The sequence below is a fragment of the Capra hircus genome, chromosome 26 (assembly GCF_001704415.2).
Source record: "Capra hircus breed San Clemente chromosome 26, ASM170441v1, whole genome shotgun sequence".
Lineage (NCBI taxonomy): Eukaryota > Metazoa > Chordata > Mammalia > Artiodactyla > Bovidae > Capra > Capra hircus.
The window spans coordinates 18,922,015-18,945,614 of record NC_030833.1 but is presented as its reverse complement, the minus strand read 5'-3'; the positions used below and the strand labels follow the sequence as shown (position 1 = coordinate 18,945,614).

The 23,600-nt window shown below is 36.1% G+C and overlaps 1 protein-coding gene across 3 annotated transcripts in view; it reads left to right on the top strand.

Moving 5' to 3' along the window:
* VTI1A (vesicle transport through interaction with t-SNAREs 1A) overlaps window positions 1–23,600 on the top strand; it is a 385,253-nt gene that overhangs the window by 81,215 nt on the left and 280,438 nt on the right. For 2 of the 3 annotated variants that reach the window (XM_005698489.3, XM_018041332.1), the window contains exons 4-5: window positions 302–379; window positions 11,687–11,771. In XM_005698489.3, the coding sequence (XP_005698546.1) occupies window positions 302–379; window positions 11,687–11,771 (163 nt within the window). Of the gene's footprint in view, window positions 1–301; window positions 380–6,887; window positions 6,909–11,686; window positions 11,772–23,600 lie in introns of all 3 variants that reach the window. The other variant, XM_013975279.2, reaches the window with a different exon arrangement.

Sequence of the window (23,600 nt, the reverse complement as noted above, 5' to 3'; positions counted from 1 at the left end):
GGTCTGATCTGAATGACTGCGTGGAATAACATATCAGTTCTGATCCGTTTGTCAGTATTAATAGAGGACTCACACAATGCAGAGTTTTCATCCATTACTGGCATTTGAAAAAACTTATAATTTACATCAAACTCCTCAAGTTCAGGAACTTTGCACAACTTTGGTTTGCAGATTTGAGCAAATAGGTTTCCATTAGGGGGCTCTCGAGGTTTGAGATGATCAGTCTTGATACCAATAATGCTTGGAAGCCTTTACTTTCTAACGTTCATCTTGCTCTCTCCCTTTCTGTTTTGTTTTATAGAAAAGGTCACGGATCGCCTACAGTGACGAAGTACGGAATGAGCTCCTAGGGGATGATGGGAATTCCTCAGAGAACCAGGTAGAATGCTAATCAGGAAGGCCCGGTGGGTGGCTGGAGGGTGAAGGAGGTCACTGGCACACTGGGCTCTCAAGCTGCTCTGTAACAGTATTAGCAACAACTCATGTGGAAGCGATACTGTTTAATGCAAAGCTGGAGTCTTAATCAACTTCAAAATGTTTCTTGGAGATCTTACATTTAACCCTTTACCTTGTGATCACTGTCTGCTATCTTTTAAAAAAATCTTTTCTTCTCTTTTCTTTATTATTTAGTACTTAAGGAATAACTTGAAACACACTGTTTGTGGACAAAGCCAAGGTCCTCACCTCCCACACATGTGAAAGGAATAAAAAAAGTCCATAATGCAGCTTTGATAATAATGCAGTATAATTAAGTCAACACTTGCAGCAAAACAAATGAAAGTAAGCTTTCAAAATTCGACTGGGCAGCTCAGGCTCCTATTGTGCACCTTCTTAAAAATACATTCACCAAAATGCAAATTGGAAGCACCAGTGTGGAGCTTGGATACTCACATAGAGGTTCTGCCCTTGTCAGGTAATGATGATGATGATGATGATAGTTCTAGGAGTGGTAATGGGGAAAGTATTTTTGCAGTTTAAGATCCACATAGGCAAAAAAATAAGACACGGTTTCTTCTTCAAGAGGCCTTGCAACTTGGCTGTCAGCTCTCATTGCATCACACAGTAGTGTCATGAGTCTAATTAGTGTCCCACTTCTTTCTTTGAATTAATACTGCCGATTTCATTAATTCATGTAGATAATATATATGACTTTAAAAAATGTTTCAAGAACCTCAGAGTAGAGATGATTTAAAAAAAATGTCTCAAACAGCCCCAGTGACTGATTCTCTTTGACACTTTTAAAGAAAATAAATGATAGGGAACTTCAGAAGCAAGACCTGAACGTATTTATTAACGTTACTTTGGCAAGTCTAGTAGAAGCCTCTACTCTAAATAAAAATGAACATAAATCATTCATTGGGCAAACCAACATTTTAATAAGCTGCTAAAACATAATATATTGATATGCATTATAAAAATTGCATAATAGTGTTTACCCCTGCAAATAGCATGTAAATCTATATATGCTGAAACTATAATACTATCCACTAAATGTGAATATTGTAAACAGGGTTGTTGCTCATGTGATGAAAAGGCCCCCATCTGCCCACCCCTAGAAAGGAAGAAGAATCACTGAGCAGTCCTCTGTTTGTTTTTGGAAAGATCTCAGCTCCTCCACTAGTTGGATGTTATCAGCTTCAGTTCAGACATGTAAACATGTTAAGATTTGACCTGGGATTTCAGCTTCCCTGATTGAAATGTGAGAATAGCTAAGGGAAAAAAAAAAAAAAAAAGGGAGCACATCAAACACAAAAGCATGATGTGATAAAGGAGTTTTACTCAAAATAGATTAACTAATGTGAGGATGAGAGCAAAAAAATTTTTTTCCTATTTTAAGTGAGATTTAGATTGCTCATACCTCTTGAGTGAATTAATCATAGTTTTATTTTCTATCTTTACTGCAAAAAAAAAGCAGTCTTTAAAAAAAAAAAAGTGACTGTGTTAAAAAAAAAAAGTGAATCTCCATGTCAGTTCTTTAAAGAGTTCTTTAAACAGTTCTTTACCTCATTTGAAACTACTGCCTAATATAGAGGAAATAGAAGAGAAGAGGGTGTTTCTGTCTAACTCAAACTCCTTTATTGTAATGGATGCTGTAGTACTGTGACAGGGATCTTTTTTTTTTTTTTTTAAGCATGTTCTCTTCTCTCTCTCTCTTTTTTTTTTTTTTGTTCTCTTCTCTTAATGGACATTTTATGTGCCTAGAACATTTGCCTTACGAACATATAAGGAGGACTTTATTTTAACGCCTAAAGAAAAATATTCCACAAAAATAGATTGAGTTCATATTCTCTGAAGTTTTCAAATTATATTCCTGTCACTATAAAGTGATAACTCAGAGATTTCCCCTGGACTTGTATAAATCAAGCTTACAAATTCTGAAAGTGCTTGGAAAGCCTGAAGTTTAGTTGTAAGGAGCTGTCACTTCAATAAATAGAATGTGATGAATTATAGTCATGAGACTGTGGAACTGTTAGATTATTACTTATGTGAACTTTTCAGTCTAAAATTTGAATCAGATCTGAAAGTTCAAAGAGAGGACATGTAACTTTTAGGATATTTTGTTACCAATGTAGCACAATTTCCATATTATAATGAAGCCTTTATGTTTTGTTTTGAGGCTCTTTGTCATAATATAGGAATTAAAAACCCTAAAACTATATAACACATCCTTAACTTGGAATGGTCACTTGAGAATAACTATTCTGCCACAGTATTCATTCAGACTATGAAATCAAAACAGAAACTTGAAAGGAAGAAAAGATTTGGCTTTTCATTTTAATTTTTGTAGCTCAGTGGCTGAGAAGACAGCTTTTTCTGGCTAGGATCACCTCACCAGTAAATTAGAGAAGCTCACCTAGTAAATTAGAGAAGAAAATATTTTCTGCACACAGATATGTTTATTTTCAGCCTAATTATTGAGAAATTGATTTTTCAGAACTTTGTGGCCATGTCGTAGTCATGGTAAATTTTTAACAATACAGGGAAAACTGAGAGGTTAAAAAATGAAACCAAAGGTGGCAAGATTTGTTTAACTAAAATTGGGAAAAATCAGTTTTTTTAAAGTATAGGTCAGAAAAAAGGATAAATAATTAATAGCAAAGGTTGTAAATAGACAAATGAACTAAGTGCTGTCTATTTAGTTATTTTCAATGCAAACATCTTCCCTATAGGGACTTCTTTGTAGATTTAGACAAATATGAGTACCTTAGTTCTTATTTCTCAGTCTGCCAGTTTATAATGCATTTTTTTAGGCATCTCAAACTTGGCCGTTGATACACATAATTATGATCTTCCAATTAACTATACAGTATATTAATTTACTCTTATATATGTAAACATTTTGCCATGATTAGAATTGTTATAATTTCAAAAATTAAGAATTTTCAAATGTATTTTTAATATTCTCCATGTAGTACATATTTTTATTAATTTTAAATTAATTGCTTTGTATAAATTCATTTCTGTTACATCCATTTCATTCAATCAAGTATAGCTCATCCTTGATTTACAGAGAAGAAGCAAAATTTCCTGTTTGGCACATTCAAATATTGTTGGGTTTTTCCATGAACTGTTAGTTGTCTTGGGCATTATCATTCTGTTCTTTTAACAAATCAAATTTTCCATTGCATATGACAGCATCTTAATATTTTCAAAGAGCTTGTTCTTGAAATGTAGTGATGCTATATTTAGAGTGGAAACTTTAATAATTGTTAACTCGATTTCGTTTCATGAAAACGATTCTTTAGGAAAGGAAAAAAAAAATTCATACAGAATTAAATCCCCTTCACAGTAGAGTATGATAATGGGACAAATGTTCCAAGCTCTACTTCTGAAACCCAATAGTGTCTCAGTTTCCATATGCAAAGTTATATTGATCAGTGAATAAACCTGAGTAAATGAAATTTGAGTAACTCCCAGATAGAAGGTTCAAAATATATATATAAAGAGTAGGGTATGTCTAAACGTGAGGAAATTTTTGTGGTAAAGCAATATTCAGCATATGATTTGCTTAATTTTTTAATGCGATGTTCTCTTAAGTTCCGATTTGGGCTTGCTGTGCATAAAGTGTGTCAAACTTCAGCTACAGACCAGGGGGTGAAGTCGGTCAATTTAATTCCCCAAGATCTAAAGAAGGTCGGTATCATTTCATATAGCCCTGGCAGAGCAGATCATTACCAGGCACAAATCTGTTCGTTACGTGCTGAGGGTTTATAGCAAAATAAATAGACTGTCATCATAAGTTCAGAAAATTGTGTGTTCGACCCACGATAATGTGTAAAGGGCGTTTAATAGAGTTCAGCATTTATTCGTTATCTGTATGCGGACAGAGACGGCAGTCGCGTTATCAGCTTAAAAAAAAAATTCGGTAGTTCTGGTGGTCACGTGATGCCCCCCTCTCTCTCTCTCTCTCTCTCTCTCTCTCTCTCTCTCTCTCTCTCTCTCTCACACACACACAAGCGCGCGCACGAACCCTCACATGCTCTGCAGTGCAGTTTTGATTTTAGTCACAGCAGAAGGCTTAACCACAAGAGATTCCACTGGTTCAAACCAGCGTAAACCAGATTTTTTCAGCCCACAAAGGAACAGATTACCTCTTGTATCAAATTCTGCGGGGGCGGGGGGGGAGGCAGAAATCTTTGTTTCAAAAAAGATGTTGATTATCATAACTCGACATGGTGGCATGAAACACTTTCATGTCGCCTATGACGGAGCTAGAAACTCGATAAAATGCGAATCGAAAAAATACGAAATCAGTACTTCCAGCCTAGTCTAAGCATTGTTAATTTTCAAAAACAGGCCATCTTTTGTTTACTTGAGTGAAAACTCTCAGACTAACTTAAAAAAAAAAAGAAGGAAAAAAAGATAAAGATTAAAACCCCTCCCATTACCTAGCTTAGCTACAAATCCGGTGTAAAGCTTGGATGCAGCCATGCAGCACAAACAAGATAGAACGTTTTTTGTTTGGAATCTATTGAAAAAACAAATGGGTAGCATTTTTAAACACTCATTGATTATGGCAGGGTGGCATGCCCAAATGGTCTCCATTGCTGAAGAGTCGTTTTAAACTTTGGCCCTTTAAGTATCATAGTCAACTGAAGAATGGTGCCCCCAGAAAGAAAAAAAAAAAAAAATAGACGTGCGATCAATCCCAGATCAGCTTTTTCTGAGAATTAATGTTTGCCCTTTTTCTCCCATGATGTTCCGATAGCAAAGAGAAAGATTCCGATATATGATAGGCCAGGTATTTTAGTTTAGAATTTTACTTCTAGGGAAGCATTGTAACTTTTCCCGTGAAATGATGAGATGATTGACTTACACACTCAGTGGTTGCTGACATAATGATTGTGTTAATCACAAGTAATAACTTCATATGTATTTTTGAAAGCTAGAAAAAGTTTCTTTTTCACTAAATGCAGTGTGAGACCTTATGTAATCGATTCTGTACCCTTTTTCTAAGATTCATAACTGGTTTGAAATCTCATTCTTTTGTACTTGAGATACTTTTCAAATAACAAATGAAATAACAGGCTAAGCTGGAATGCATATGGTTTTCCTTGAATTGGAGACAAAAATAGCTTTAAGCTTTGAGAAATCTGGGCTATAGTAAACATGATACTTTTAGAAAGACTTATAGTGAGCAGTTCATGGCACGTTTCTCCCAAAGCAATAGTTTAATTTATTGGCCTGCTTATGTCAAGTGTTATAACAGATGTTACAGATATTTGGATGCTTAAAAATTATCAGTTGTAGACCTGAATTGCTGAGGATGCAAGTTTCAGAACTAGAATATCGTTTATAGTCTCATACAACATTGGTTTCGTTTCTATCATTGTAGAAACTGGAAAACACCTCAACTCTCCAATATTTGTGGGTTAGAATACAATACTATCACATACACACAGGGAACCAGACATATGGTTATATCCATTTTCTAGTTTCTAAGGAGTGAAACAACTTGTTTTATCTGTAAAATTTAAGACAATTAAATATTCTGCAGAAAAGAATCAAAATGTTATAACAAGAGAGTTTACTAACAGGTAAAGAGTGGCTTGAGGTTTGACTTTGGTGAAAACAAATTGCAGTACAAATGAAGTTAGCGAGTTCATTGCTTTGAAATGACCTGGTTTACAAGATGAAGAAACTGATAAGTGAAGAAACTTCCAAAATTAAAATTAAAACTCCTTATGATGACAGTAGCCTCTTCAGCAAAACGAAACCTTGGAAATCAACTCTGATATACACAGTATTGCTAAGGATGGTGAAATATTTTCTGATTTTATGTCCTAAATATTATCTCTCCTGGCATGCTTTATTCCCAATTAAAATAATCTTACTTCCAAAGGTGATCCTGTTACTAGAATGGGTGCAAGTATGACATTAACATACCAGTTTGTTGTTTTAAAATACTTACTGGGACAAAAGCATGAGCTATTAATCATTTTCATTTGGACGTAAAAATCTGAAAGCAGTTGTCAAGATTCAAAATAGAGAAACATCCTGAAAACTTGTATATACAAAACCTCTTCAGTGGTACATTCTTAGAAGAGAGGAACAGTAAACTTGTTTTCTTTCTTTATAATATAGACTTCTATGAAGTCGTTCCCCTTTATTTCATGATGGTGTCTTAGATGTACTTTAAAAGAGAATTTCACACTATTCTCTTTGTTTAATGTGACAGTGTGAGAAAGTGATCTTTATTCGTTCAAAAAACTCTGCATGTAGTCTATGTTTAGGTTCTTTTAATGTGTTTGTCTGTGATTTTTAAATGCTAAACATGTAAACAGATAAATTGTCAATGTTAATTCTGTATCCTGTCACACAACTGATCTTTCTTTCCTGCCATTTCTTTCCTTTTTATCTTTTTTTTTTTTGCATTCATGTTGCAGTTGATAAAATTACGTGAAGAGGTGAGTACTTCCTAGCTTGCTTCTTTTTTTTTTTAATTCTGCTTTTCCCTATAAAATTGAGTATCTCAATCTGAAGGAAAACCGTTGGGTTCATTTTTCCAGGAAAATCTGCACATATTAAAAGCATTGATTATATTGCTAGAAATGTTCTCTGCTATCTTAAAACAAAAAAAAAACCAAGCATACCCTAATCATGCTTATCACAGTGATCATTGTTGTTTTCTAGCTTTGGAAGAAAACTCATGTTTTAAAGACCAAAAAAGGGAGGAAAAAGAAAGGAATAGCTTGAAGCTATACCCAAGTGTAGTTTTCATGTAGACTGACTTCAGTTTTGTTTTGTTTGCATTGGTTTCTCAAAGAAGTCAACAGGATTAATTTTTTTTCTGACATTCTGAGTTTACTGAAAACTGTTTTTAAACTAACTCCTTTCCTTCAACCAAAATTCTTAGTTCAACATTAGATACCATGAGCCTATTATCCTTTTGGAGAAACACACGTATGTTATAAATACTCTACTAGTCTATGTACACAGATACCTAAGAATAGCCAAGCCTCTCCTCATTGTTAAACACTTTCTTTCTTGTAGGAAATAGCACCCAAGTGAGTTCTTATTTTTCTGAGTTTGCTAGCCTGCTTCATAATACAGCTCCAGACTTTTTGTGTGTGTGGCCCAGCAAATGTTTATAACAATGTTGATAATTTTATCCCTGTATGCATGAGGGATGCCAAATGATTCTAAATATTTTTTAAAATTAGACCACACTTATCAAATATGCGCTGCTACTCTTTTCAGAAATAGTCATAGTTTTTACTTAGTGAGATTGACTTTAGTCACATTTACATTAGGACAGAAAATAATGACCTGTATTACAGTTTAAAAATTGTCTAATTGCTTATAATAAGCAGAGTACTATGAATTATTTTCAACTTTAGGTTGGCCATGTTGTTTGAGATTTTTCCTGGAAGTTTTTTTTTTTTTTTAATTGGTATGTCATCATTCTCTAGGTGATATGAATGCTAATTTAGATGTTTGTAGAGAGTGGTTTTCAACAAGTCTTCTGATTTAAGATGCATTTATGATGTCTTCTCAGTAAAAGTAATAATGATACATAAAATGAAGGGTGAAAATACACAAAACCCTCACCCTCCAACCTTTTTGTGTTTTTTTAAATCTTCCTTGCATGGAAGCAGATGTATATATTAAATGAATATTATAAATCATAGTTTTGATGTATAAGATTATTCTTGAGGCGAGTGATATGTCAACATTATTCTTCTGCAAGACAGTCTTCATGTATGTATTTGCATATGCTCAGGCTTAGGTGAAGAATTTGAATTTTCAAATATTAATGCAACCAACTATAGACTATGAAGAAACGACATGAAGCTCTTGGCCTTGAATTTAGCAATGAATATAATTAATAAATCCTTGTGCCTTAGTACCATCAGCATCGTTGACAGATTTAGTTTTAAGCTGAATTGTGTGGACTTAGAAATCTTAATTCTGTAAGCTGAAAACATCACATCTGCATTTCTTTTAAAATACGTTTCATCATTTTATGGCTTTTAATTCCTTTGCTGTGCCTATAGCAACAGTTTTATCAGTTATGCTTCTGGAATGCATGTTACCAACACTATAACCCGAAATGGAATTGTACTTGGAAGAATTAGATCACTCAGCTAACAGAATAATATACTCTGAAATATTCTCTTAACAGTCTTTGATATATATGCAGCATTGATATTTATAGAATAGGTTACAGTGATGACACTATTGGTATATGGTCTGCTTCAAAGTCATTGTTTCTCAGGCAGGATGCTCAGAGTGATTAAACACCGATTTCCTTCTTGTATCTGTCTTAAGAGGACAAACACTCCTCTGCTTCAAAATAGAATGTTTCATACTATTTGGAAACAAAGTATGCCCCATCCAGTCCTCAAGATGCTCTTTTTTGGGGCTCTCTTTTTGGGATCCGTTCTGGAAAGAGAGCATGCTTGGAGTCAGGCTGATAATGCACAGGGAGCTGAACCGGTGTTGGCTGTGCTGAGCTCTCTGTTTGAATCCTGCGTCTCCAGCTCTCCACGTTGCACAGCTCCTCACACAAGTTGAGCTGTGTCTGAAGCTCCAGCACAGCTTCACTTACCTGCTTTGAAAAGGGCTGAGAAGAGGGTGAGAGAATGAGTTTGGGATGGAGTGTGGGGGCAAGTTGAAAGCATCAGCTGCTACTGTACTGTATTTCCTTTCATTTTCAGAGACCAGGGCAATGTACAACTAAGGGAACAATGTAAATAGCACAGCTGTTACAAGAACTTGATTTTAGCTTGACTTAAGTGAAGAGGTTCCAAAATACAAAGTGAGATCCTGCTGGAAAGCTGCTGGTAAACTGATAGTCCTCTTGTGTGCAGATTTGCTCTGATAAAATTGAACTGTCCTGCAGAAGAGTTACTGACGTTATTTAGGAATAGACTTTTTTTTTTTTTTTTAATAAAAAAGTTCTCTTAGCAGTTTTGCTTTCCATTACAAAGCCATATACTGGATAAGCTAATTTGGCTCCTATTCATGGAATCTCAGAAATCATTCTATGTTTAAATACTTTGTTTCCTACGTTTTTATTATTGTATAATTAAACTCTCCATTTTCAGTTTTGAACTTTGATTTCTCTAAATCTGCAGTAGCTAAATATTTTCTTTTAGTTTAGGGATTTCACCCAATATGAAAATGAACCAAAACCTTTGATCTGAGTTCTTGATTAAAATTCACATTTATTCTTGATGCCACAATGCTGATATCTTTCTAGAGAATCACCGATTTAAAAAATCAAGTCCTTTGTTAAGTTGGAAAACAATATTCAAAGAAGGGAAGAGCAATTCCCCCTCCCAAAAGCTTCATGTAGGAATAAGAAAGCTTTTCTTATTCCTAATTTTTGACAAGCTGAGTAAAGTGTTAAATTTATTTAAAAATAGTCATTAATGCCAAACACATAAAGCTCCCCTTGCTTTTCCTTTTCTCAATTACAGACTTTACTGATTTTACATTTTTATGATATATGCTTTCCTTCCTCCCTTTTATTTATTTAGTGCTTTTTTTTTTTTGGCAGAGGGAGGGGCAGTTTTTCTCTTAATTTCTCCACTGTGTAGTAGACGACTCTATTAATTACTATAGACTGTTGTTGCAGCTTTCCTGACCTTCACATCAGGTCCTATCTCTCTGTTCTAAATGCATTGTTTTAATGATTCTCTCCCCCACTCTCTCCAGCACTCCCCCCAAAAAATTTTTTTCAAGGAAAGCTTTGATGTGGCTTTAGCTGCCTCCAATGTCTGGCCGCATCTCAGATGTGTCACCTATGCCGGGAGGGAATAAGGAAATCACGTTTTGAATGGTAATGATAACATACTAATCACTTCCTTTCTTTGAAGATGGAAGCGAGATATTCTGTCAGCATCCCTGGCTGCTAGAGCTTGGAGGCACTGGTCTAGGTGTATTAGCTTAAGTGTGCATGTCAATACAGCTTGCATCTCCAAGATCCATGGGGGCTCATTAGAGCAAGGTGGATCGTTTCGCTCGACAGCCACTCAGATAATATGTGTGGCACCTCCTTTTTTTTTTTATTGTTAGAAAGCATTTCTTCGATTTTAAATGACATCTGTCAACAACACAAACTTGGAGTTATGGTTGCATTTTTTTTCTTTCTTTTTGACCAGATACCAAAACTGATTTGAGGGGGTAAAGTACTAATTCATACAAATACATGCATGCACGTACACTTACCCAAATATACAGTTACACGTATTTTGGTGTTTTAAAGTATCCAGACATACATGCATCAGTATACACATATGGACACACATACACATGCACACACACTCCCAAGGGCATGCACATACTGCTATCCAGTCACAGCCATGATTAGCTTATAAATGTATTTGTCAGTCTGAATATGATCTAGTGTATGATTGTTATGCTAAAAAGATCAGCCTCAATGTAGAAAAGAAAGTTTAGAAGCTGAGGATTTGGGGAAAATCTTCCAATTTCCTCCATTAGACACAATATAGAATAATGTATATTATTATTATCATTTTAGTTCTTAGTCTAAAACACTGTTGGAAATTCACTTTCAGTATAGTGCCATATATCTGCGAATAAATCCACAATTTTGTACCTCTGTGTGCATAGGGGAACATGTGTCTCTTGTTTCTTAGTGGTTGCCCTGAGTGGTCTTAGAACTAGAATTGCTGTTTAGTATTCTGTTTTAGTAGCGTATGTTGTTCTATATGGCATCTTGCTGCACATCAAAAATTAAAGGACATTCTTTAAGAATAAAATTTTCGTTTGAAAATTCTTTAGGAATCAAAGGAACTAGTGAGTTATTTTTTTTCATGATTGCATTTTATAAAAAATAAATACAAAATAGGGATCATCAATCCATGCAAATAACTCATAAAGCTACTTCTGCTGCAACAGGAAAGATCCAGTTGGTTCTGGTCTTCGTATATTTCTCAGTGTTTTGGAGTAAGATTCACTGTGGCCACGTACAACGTGAGTCTGCCTTCTAAAACAAAACAAAACAAAAACTGGATGATCCATACAGAATTGACTGATTGAAAATCGGTTCATTGTAGTGGTTTGTATAAGGAAGATTTGCTAAAAATTATCTATAATGGATTGTGATCCGCCCTCCCCCCAAAATGTTAGGGCATACAACAGCATTATTTTTTTTAAGGCAAAAAAAAGAACATTGTAGACGGTCGTCTGATTTTTTTCCCTTTTTCTTTTTCAGAGGGCACATCTGCTCGATAACACAGAGAGGCTGGAAAGGTCATCTCGGAGACTAGAGGCTGGATACCAAATAGCAGTGGAAACCGGTAAGAATTCTGAGAGTGAGCAAATTGTCTTGCTTATGCACAGCAGTCTTCACAACACATGACATTTCAGGGAAACTTCAAAGGAGTAGCAGAGACAGCAGCCCGAGATGTGGTTTACATATTGGGGAGACAATTGGGAGCTTATTTGCGCTTATCTTTTTTCAAGTTAAAAGGCATGACATCTACTGAAAACAGTTCCTGAGGTTTAAAAGTATACATCTGAAAAGAGATGGAATACTTTGTCTAAATTCTACATTTGTCTTAATATGCGGTTACATGTTGTCAGTTTACCCACCCGCAATGATTGCTAGCACACAGTGCTGTCTCCAGTTGTTTGCTCCTTTGCGATTATTCACATATGTAAAAATTAGCATTTTAATCAGTCTAAATGATGTGAACTAGGGGCAAAGAAGTACCAATACCAAGTTTACTGTACTTGTTTGTCCTGGTGGAAATGATTAGGAAGTCATTAGGAAATGATTCCTAATGGCCCTGTTTTGTTTTCATTGTTGTTTCAAATCATGAGCAGAGCCTGTAATCAGATATGGAGAAAAAGAAAGTCATGATAATGGTACTATAAGTGTTAGTTAATACTGTCAAAACTTTTGGTTTGCATTAACACTAGTTATTAATTTCAGAAAATACAGCCCTAATTTGGCTTCTAGGATGAGTTTACTTATAATAGACATGCTTTTACATTATTAATGTTTCACATAATGAATGTTTATTTTTACCTACTAAGTAAATATCCATTAACCTCTTTATACTTAGCAATCTTATTATTCAGCTATTTTGCAAAGTATAGATTATATAGGACCTATTTTATGTATTTTTGGGTAGCTCTTGCCCAGCATATGAACAACAAAAATAGGTGGTTGACATTTCCATTAATTTTTTTAAAGTTTAGTGTTACCAAAAAAATATTCATTTTGTAAAAGCATGTATAGTGAAGATGATTCCAAATGATTTCTTTTATGAATGGCCAGTGTTCTCCCTTGCCCCTAATTCATGGCTGTGTTATAATTGGCTTACTTACATGATGAATTCTAAGAAATCAGATAGAATGAACACAAATGACATGGCATTGTAGTAACGGTGAGAAAACTGAAGAAAACCATCAACCCTCCCAGATTTTTGAATAGTATGGGCAGCCCTTCTTTCTGAGGTTACTGATAGATTGGCTTTCTGCGATTGGAATAAAAGCCAGTTTTTGTTTATTCTTTTAGTCCTTGGGCTTACTTTAAGAAGTGACTCGACTGTCTTTGCAAAGAATGCTAATAATGAGAAGTGCCCTGAACATGCAGTCAAAGGGCCAGCCTTGGGTTCAAGCTCTTGTTTGTGTGACCTTAAGCAAGTCATGGACTTCCCAGGTGGCTCAGTGGCAGAGAATCTGCCTGCCAAGGCAGGAGAGCCAGGGGATGTGATTACAATTCCTGGGTTGGGAAGATCTCCTGGAGGAGGGAATGGCGACCCCAACCAGTATTCTTGCTTGAAAAATCCCACGGACAGAGGAGCCTGGCGCACTACAGTCCGTGGGGTTGCAAAGGGTCATACACGACTGAGCAGCTAAGCACAAGCAAATCACATAACCTCTCTGAGTCTGTTTCTTCTTCAATAAAAGGGAAATTACATTGCCTGTCTCAGAATATTCCTAAGAAATGATGGCATAAGTTAAAATGTGTTATACACCATAAAACACTATATAAATATAACTGTTATTAGTAATGTGTGGTCATTTGATGATATATAGGCATTTACCTTTCACAGAAAAAAAGTTATTTGATCAAAATTTGTATTAAAGGGGTTTCTAAAAAGGAGAATGTGTCGCTATACCTGTTGAACATTAAAGGACCTTCTTTGTCAAAGCATCCTATTGGTGAGCCTCTTTCCAGACGAGACTGGGTTGGGTTGGGGATGTTCTTGCTATGACACTGATCACAGGGCTTGATTTGGCTGATTGGACTGCCTTTTCTCTCCCACAACACCTTTCATGTAGCTCCCTCCCAAAGCTGAAGAATATTGTCAAAGAAGTCATAGATATTAGAGGGTCATGCATTGATCAAGGTTAAAAGATTGAAATTTGACAGTTAACTCCTTTTGGTGAGTGCTGTAGCATTAAAATATCAATATAGCCACCATGGAAAATGCCACTTTAAGATTGTCCTGCAAACCAACCTCAGTGTCCTTGGATTTTTTAGTAGAATACAGTGGTAAATTAACTGTGTGTGTGTGTGTGTGTGTGTGTGTGTGTGTGTGTAAAAGTTGCTTAGTTGTATCTGACTCTTTGTGACTCCCATGGACTGTAGCCCACCAGGCTCCTCTGTCCATGGTATTCTCTAGGCAAGAATACTGGAATGGGTAGCCAATTCCCTACTCCAGGACTGCCTGACCCAGATTCTTTGTTGTCTGAGGGTCCCCTTCATTATAGGCAGATTCCTTATTGTCTGAGCCACCAGGGAAGTCCCAAATTAACTATAAACTTTTATAAAAGTAGACATTTACATGTTATATAATACATATATGTATATAAACTTGGGGACTTCTTACAGACTGTAAAACCAAGTCTAGGAGGAGGGATAAGGGTGGGCTTTGTGGAGTTAAACACATATGTGGCACACACCTAGACAGAAGTCATCATGATAATTCATTTCCTTGGATGAATGTGAAAGTGGATGAAGAAATGAGAAAGGAGGCACAAAACATTTTTCCTGCCCTTCTTACTGTCTTGTGGGAAGTGGGGAAAGTAATTATGGTGGGTTCCATGATGCTTCTACATTTGTTGCTTCACTGCCAACCCTCAGCTTGGTCATGTCCAGTCAGTCAGCAGCTCTGTGTTTTGATTGTTTTGTAAATTTACTATGCTGATCATTTTACAGAATGAGTTGAAGAATAGTGTCTTTCAAAAGGGAAAACTTTTAGCATTTATTGGTTTCTTCTTCTAAAAGACTATGAAATGCAACAAGGCATAGTTATGGAAGAGCTATGATGGCTTTAAAACAGTACAAAAGAGCTTAGTGATCTGCAAGTATTGGTCTGAGAATTGGTCCTAGACCACAAGAGTTTTCATCAGTCCACAGCAAAATGAGAGGGGAAAAGTAAAAATTAGTGATTTTCTTACAAACAAATGTTATTAAAGAACTACATATTTTCTCAGATCATGTTTTTCCTATTTGGGGTGATAAAGGATAGTTTTATGATGTGATAGAAATAGTAGGTAGAAGTCATATATATCTATCTATATATATTTTTTTCTCTACCTGGAAAATGAACAAAATTGGCAACTCCGTTGGGCCCTTTGAAATTTTTAGAATCAAGGTTAGGATTCTTTAGCAACTGAGCTATCAGGGAAGCCCTGCTTAGTCACAACATCTAGGAATTATTGTCTAATGTACTGTATTGGAAAAAGTGACAACAATCCCATTCTCTGGTCCCGTTGTTAATCAGCTGTGTGACTTTAAAGAATTCTTAGCTTCTATGTACATGTTCTTTTACTTGCCAAATGGAAACCTGATATCAGATTCGATATATCCTATATGTATATCTTTTATTCCATAAGGTTATTATAAAGTTGAAATGAGGTCATATATGTTCAAGTGCTTAGAAAGCAAATGGGGCTCTGGAAAAGTCATCATTTTTATGTTATCATCAGCATAAGTGGTTATCTCTGAAAATTGTTGGCAGAAGATTTCAGCAAAAATCTATAAACTTTTCTTGAAAACCTTTATTGGCAAATATCATTTTTAAAGTTTTTTTTATTGTATATATGTGTGTGTGTGGAATAGAATAGAAAACGTATTATTTTGACCTCTAGCAACTTCCTAGTAAATAATAAAATCCATCTCCTAAAATTCTTGAGTCATTTGTGACATTTTTAAAAGTTATTTTGTCAAATTGGCAGTTACTATTGCTTTAATAATAGCTTCTGAACAGAGGACTCATGTCCTGAATGTACTTGGTCTGAGCAAAAGTACATGATTATATCTAAGTACCATTTACACCTTGATATTTATTGAGTTTAGTACCAAACAAGTTTCTTTCATGGGTTTCTTTCTATTTGAGAAAATTGGTGAGGTTACAAGTTATTTGAACAGAAATGAAAGAGAAGAAGAAATGAAGAGACAGAGGAAATGAGAGAGAGGAGAGAATGTATGACCCTGAACTAAAGAGCGGATGCTTGGACATCTCAAGCTCAGACTGACATCAACAGGGACAATTATCAGATTCATTATAAAACTTCCTCAGGAGTGACTGTCAAAGACCAAACGCTCTGGTGGTTGAATGAGCTATTGGCATGATCCAGTTTAACATTTCTTATAAGTTCTTGTCCCAGCATCTGAATAAAAAGTGGCTCTTCCTTTTTTCATCTACTATTAATAGTTAAGTATGACTGTTAGTTATGAAGATACCTATTTTATTTGAGGTCAGGGCATTAGTATTTAAAACTATAGGTCACCTGCCATTAATGGTGAAATTATGATTATTTTTTCTTTAAATTAAATTAAGTGCCCTAGAATTACAATAGACACACCACTAATGGAAGCTGTAGAATTAAGAAATAGGCTGAAAGAGAAATTATACAAGGGCAGAAATGCAAGGTTCACTCTCTTCTTTCAATATGTAAACATATAGTTTAACACATTTTCCCAGCCTGTACCCTAAATGGCAGTGCATCTCTGGAACCAGGTATACTCTTCATATCTTTGAAGACTGATCTGCACCATTTACCAGCCTTGCTCCTGCTGTCCAGTACCCAAGCTTAAAAGTCTGCACCCCTTCTCTCAGTAGACACTTCAAGCCACCTGGCTCTGATGTCGCATTTGGTCAGTGATCTCTCTATAACAGGATGCTGTTCTTCCAGCCTTCCTGCTTTGAAGGTGGTCCATCCTTCCCCAAGGGCCCTGCAGGTTCCCCACCCTGGACTAGTAACTGGGCATATGTAGAAATAATACATTTGTTTATTGAACACTCAATATGAGCCACATGCTTTTCTCAGTACTGTGTATTTATTAGCTCTTTAATCATTACCGCAACTCTATGCAGTAAATAGTTTCCTCACTTTACAGATGAGGAAACAAGATCCAGAGAGATTAAATTATTTGCCCACACTTATTAATCAAGTTAGGAAATAGTACAACCAGACTATCTGATTCCATGTCTTCACCAGTAAACCACACTGAAAAATGAATGGGTCCCGCAGACCTAAATTTTCAACGTGACCTATTGTGGTCAGAATATGTCATGTTCTCACAGCTGTTAAGTTCCTTTTTACATAATCCATTCAAAAACTTAACTATTGAGTACTGTGTGGTATGTGGTTGGATACAGTAGTAAATAAGACTGCCAGTGTTCCTGTTCTCAGGTCGCTAAACAGGAAGGCGCAGGGAGCAGGATGAAACAGACATTTTTAAAAATTAATAACTAAATGGACAAGATCATTTCTGATGGTGGCAAAGTGAAAAGCAAGGTGTGAAAGAATAGCTAGTGAAGTCTATCTTAGGTTAGCTAGTCATGAAAGACCTCCCAGAGAAGTGCCTTCTTAGCTGAGTCTTGGACTGCAGAAAGATGCCACCAGCAAGCAGATTTGGAGCCAGTGATTCCAAGAAGACAGTGTCAGCACAGTGGCTCTGAAATGAGAAGGTGTTTGAGATATTCAGGCAACAGAAAGAAGAGTAGTATGGCTGGAGCAAAGTGAGCATTGGGTGTGGTAAGTTAGAGTCGCATAGGGTGCACATTCTTTGGGGCTCCTAGGCCTGGAAAGGTGTCTGAATTTGCCTCATAGAGTGTGATGCCATTGGAGAGCTCTCAGCGGGCAAATGGCTTGATCAGAATTAGAGAGGACAAGGATTGTAAGGGTGCAGTGGCAGGGGAATGGATACAAGGAGGCATTTCAGAGGTGTATTATAATAATCCAAGATTTGGCCCTTTTACTAGTTGAAGTGAATGGAGAGATGGTGAAGATGCAGGAGAAATTATAAGCCTTATTAAAGGGCATTCAGGAGCAAGGAGCTTGGAAATTGTCATTTATTTCCAGATTCTTCCTTAAGGATATCCCCCAAACAAATGGGAACTTATTAGCCCGTGTACCTAGTAGGGCTTTACGCAATGCCAGTCCAACAGACTGGGGGTAATGGACACTTGTGATTATAAGTCTGAGGTTAAAACCAAGTTTATGGTAATATTTTATCTGAGGAATAAAAATTATGGTACCTATTTTCTAGAATTTGTAAGAGGCATAAATAAAAATAGTGTAGGGAGATTTTGTGAATTGCCTCACAAAAGTGTGCTTTTTTATTTTTCTAGAAATCTTCAGTTCAGGTAGGTTTTGAGTATAAACATATGTCGTCACTTTGCTTCATTTTGTGTCAGTCTAACGAGGAAATGGGTTCGTTTCAAAAGAGGGCCTTGGGACTGGCAGCACCCATATCCTCTGGGTGTTAGTTGGTAATGTAGCATCTTGAGTCCGCTCAGATCTACTGGACCAGAATCTGCATTTAAACACAGTCGGCAGTGTTACCTGCACACATTAAAGTTGAGTTAGAAGTCCAGTTTTCAGTGTTAGTTTTAAGTCTGTGTCTGTTTAAACTGGGTAGGTCACCTCATTGAATCTCATTTCCTTGTGTATATATGTATTACTGCATGATGTTCAAAAATTCAGGCAAGTAGCTTGTATTGTTAATACCTACACTCATGACATACAGGTAATAAATATGATTGTATCTGTTAATATTGTTGATATTAGATGTGAAGGTTGATTGTCTTATAGAGGAGCTGTAATAATTATTTATCTTACTTTAGTTAGAAAAATGTGCGTAGGCAATACTTGGCAATTAGAATAGCTGGTAACCTATCCAGTAACATAAAAGGGACTACATTATACCACTTTGTTTTTCTCAAAGTACATTTTCCCCTATATTGAACACCACTTAACATTCTTTTTTTTAAATGGCATATTTGTCACAACTTCTTGTGTATCTTGTTTTATTAGGGAAGTGCAAAGGTGAATTTTCTGAGGAAGGATAATACCAATTTTATGTACTTATCAGTTAGGTTCATAAAGGAAATGTCTACCCAAGTCTTGTATGTTGTAGGATTAATACAGAAAATTCCTCCATTTCTATCTAAGAATTTCCTTAGCAGTCCCATTTCCTTCCTATAAATTATTTTCTCTCTCTCTCATTTGTGTGTGTGTGTGTGATTGTGTGTGCATGCATGATTGTGTGTGCACACGTGTGATTGTGTGTGTGTGTGTATGTGTATAAAAGGAGTCCTAGTTAAGGAATATATTCATCACCTCACACATTTATCTTTGTTTTTTCCCCTCTTTGGTGAAAACATTTAAGTTCTACTCTGTTAGCAAATTTCCATTATACAATACAGTGTTATCAACTCTGGTCATTGTGTTTTACAATAGATCCTCAGACCTTATTCATCTGGAAGTCTGTACGCTTTTACCAAAGTTTTTACCCTGATGTGTACTTTTTTGATTAAAAAATACAGATTTTACTTCAATTTTACTATTTCAATACTGTGTTGCTGCTGCTGCTGCTAAGTCGCTTCAGTCGTGTCCAACTCTGTGCGACCCCGTAGACGGCAGCCCACTAGGCTCCCTCGTCCCTGGGATTCTCCAGGCAAGAATACTAGAGTGGGTTGCCATTTCCTTCTCCAATGCCTGAAAGTGAAAAGTGAAAGTGAAGTTGCTCAGTAGTGCCGAACTCTTAGCAACCCCATGGACTGCAGCCTACCTAGCTCCTCCGTCCATGGGATTTTCCAGGCAAGAGTACTGGAGTGGGTTGCCATTGCCTTCTCCAAATACTGTGTTATAGTTACCTAATTTTAAACTGCAGATACTCTTCATTTTAGGAATGTAACTCCACAGGCCTATTTTACATATGTTCAGATTATTTTTGCCTTAAATGATTACCTCATCAAAATCTTCGTTCATTTGACCAAATAGAGTTAATCAGAGAAACATACAGAATACTTTTTCTTTTGAAAAACAAATCTTAAAATAACAGCATTTTTATGACAGTTAAATAATTTATGTACACGACCGTTTATTTTTCTACTTTGTGTCTTTTTTCAAGAGCTCATACAGGAAAAGCAATCAATAGTGGTATCAGCTTACATTAAAAAAAATCAAACATGTTTCATGTTCGGTACTTATTTAAGGAATCTGAACAAATAAATGCATTTAAGATATGAAGTGCCTTCCTTTATATCTTTAATTGTCTCAAAATCTTGGCTGAACTATTGACAGAATTTACCGGAGCCTTTCATGAAGTTATATGAGGATTATAGAGCATGATACTCTAACGTATGGCTCTTAATAAAATATTATTTTAATCAGCTCACTAAAGCAGAGATACTACTTTGCCAACAAAGGTCCATCTAGTCAAGGCTATGGTTTTTCCAGTGGTCATGTATGGATGTGAGAGTTGGACTGTGAAGAAAGCCGAGCCTCAAAGAATTGATGCTTTTGAACTGTGGTGTTGGAGAAGACTCTTGAGAGTCCCTTGGACTGCAAGGAGATCCAAGCAGTCCATCCTAAAGGAGATCAGTCCTGGGTGTTCATTGGAAGGACTGATGCTGAGGCTGAAACTCCAATACTTTGGCCACCTCATGTGAAGAGTTGACTCATTGGCAAAGACCCTGATGCTGGGAGGGATTGGGGGCAGGAGGAGAAGGGGACGACAGAGGATGAGATGGCTGGATGGCATCACCGACACGATGCACATGAGTTTGGGTGAACTCTGAGAGTTGGTGATGGACATGGAGGCCTGGCATGCTGCGATTCATGGGGTCGCAAAGAGTTGGACATGACTGAGCAACTGAACTGAACTGAACTGATGGAACTACTTAGAAATTTTTGTCAGGTTGGGAGTATATATTGAGACCAGGTTTTTATCAAACCAAAAATCAGTCATTTTCTTTATTTTTTCAAGAGTTTCTTCCATATCTACTGACATTTTCTTATTCTTCTACCTCCTCCTCTTCATTATTATTAATCATTTTTTCTCCTCATCTTCTCTTTTCTCCTGTTTCCCCCTCATCTTCTTCTTCAAGAAGTATTTTGAGTGTTTACTATGCTGCTGCTGCTGCTAAGTCGCTTCAGTCGTGTCTGACTCTGTGCGACCCCATAGATGGCAGCTGTGGGGATCCCTGTCCCTGGGATTCTTCAGGCAAGAACACTGAAGTGGGTTGCCATTTCCTTCTCCAACACATGAAAGTGAAAAGTGAAAGTGAAGTTGCTCAGTCATGTCCGACTCTTAGCGACCCCATGGACTGCAGCCTACCAGGCTCCTCCGTCCATGGGATTTTCCAGGCAAGAGTACTAGAGTGGGTTGCCATTGCCTTCTCCGGTTTGCTATGCTAGGTACAGTGGAATAATTTGATTCAGGAATATCAATCCTTGAATGTATTATCATCTTCAGAAAAGGTTAAAACAATGCATGATAGTAAAATATAATGCCTAAAACTGCTTTCAAAATTAGAAGCCAGCTTGGAACTGAGCTGACATCTCAAGAAACATAAAAAAAAGTTGTTGGTTCACTCCCACACTTATTTGCTGATAAGTCATTTATAAGATTTCTTGGGACATAGACACAAAATGTGTTAACTGTTTATTTCTTGCTCTTAGAACTGTTGTGAGTCAGTACAAAAACAAATTTCTGATTCTGTATTGTTAGTGAGACTGGTGCAATATTATATCAAAGAAGGCAAATGTTGTATTTCATTTTATTCAACAAGCTTTCATTGAATTCTACTGAGTGTCAAGCACTTCAGAGATGCCAAGCTAGAAAGATAAGATAGCCCCGTCATAGTTCATCTGAGTAGAGAATGTTCTGTCTTTAAACACCAATACAAATTTCTAATGTTAAGCAATTTTGTTCAACACAGATTGGAATTCAGAAAGGCACTATCATGTCCAAACCAGTGCAGAAATAACAAGTTAACATTTGGTGTTGTTCTCTAACATAGGAAGAGAAAATGGGATTATTACCAAACGTGGGATTATACAGTTGGCTTGATATTAACCATCTCTTTTATCCAGCCATATATATTTTAGAGAAAAGATTTTTCTTTAGAAATATTAAACTTTCTGACAGAAAAAGTTATCTCTAGAAAATGTTTTTCTGTTCATCATTTTGAGTGATAGACTAAGTGGTTGTACTTTCAGAACCTTAAAGCTATCTCTGCTAGAATAGGTATTTTTTTTAATGCTGAGAAGAATTGCTTGACCACATCCAATGGTTATTTTTAAAGTCTACCCAGTGGTAAAAGAATCATTTTAATGTGTAGTTATCACTTACTTTATAATTACAACCCTGTTAAAGTCTTACCTCTCAGAAAGCTGTAGTTCTGCTCTGAAAAGAACAGAGGAGGTTGTCATTTGGGGTGAAGCTCTTAAAGTGTATTTTCAAGTTGTGCTTAAATTTACTTTGTGAGATTCCCTAAGATACTGGTGTGCTCCATAGTGGTAAGAAAAGGATGTCATTTAAACCCTATTTGGAGAACCTTCTCCTTAGGTGGTCCAAGGGCATTCATAGGGTTCATTTTTAATCCATTAAAAAGTATTATACTCATTTTTAAAGGTTTCTTACCCCATAAAGCCTATCACTTTTCCAGTTGGTTTGTAAGATACACGTGAAGCCATTCTTATTCTGTTGCATCTCTGTGAGTTGAGAGAAGAATGACGACCAAAGCAGGTCGCTAAAACGCCAATTTACTTTCAAATATTACAGTGAAGGACGGTTAAGCTTATGACCTTGTTGCACTGTGCTTATATAACTTTCCTTGGGATTTTTTTTTTTTTAATCAGGTTTATTTTCCCTTTGAGTGTGACTTCTAGTGCCCAGAAGTTTTCTTTTCAGCGGTGTTTATATATTTAACAGAATTTTCTGAGGTGGGTGCTACAGAAATTTCACAGCATGGGTTCACATTGGACTAAGACTTTGTATACGACTTATATCAAGTGGAAAACTTGATGGGCATAAGCTTTAAAAATGGCTTTTTTTGTGTGTGCTCTATATTTGAAGCTTTCGTCTGTATTTCCTGTTGGGCTACAGTGTTTTCCAACGTTGCCATAAGAGAACAAAGTCAACAGTAAAAAATAATTTTTTTATTGAAGAACATGTTTTTCCAAGTAAAGTCGTTATCAAAGAGACTGTCATGGTGGGTCATCATTCATGTGTGGCACTGTGTTGCCCTTTTGCATCTTGAGATATAAATTCTAAGTCATAGTTAAATAAATATCTATTTATTTAGAGATAGAAATAAACCACCCTAAAGCCAGAGAAGGAAAAAAAAAAAACTTTTTGAAGACTATTCCTTTTGGAGGAAAAATAAGCTTGTTGTTGGCTAATCCTAACATTGTCCTCCGTGTGGTAATCACATCACAATCAATTATCTAATGTCCTGTACCGCATTAAAAGGTTATTTTTGTCTACATAAAATACACCTTTTAAGTTGAGGTCATTGTCTTGATTTCCATTTTCAGTGCTATTTGTGACACATGGCACTTGAAGCGATCACAGTGGAACCCTCACAAATGTTCCTTCCAAAAATATTAAGCCCTAAGAAATTAGTTAGGGTTCGTTAGACCTGGACTGGGCTAAGGTGATCTCTGAAATAGCAAGGAAAATGGTGCGTTAAATTAATAGTATTAGTAAGATATGCATTTGGGAGTCAGGTAGGGAAGGTAATCAACCTACCTTAAAGGAAAAATAGATTTTATATAATTCAAGAAGGAATTTAGATCCTGACCCAATCCTTGGCATTTAGAATATAAAGTTCCTTTATAAGCTGGCATATGTTGGCAAAATATCTGTC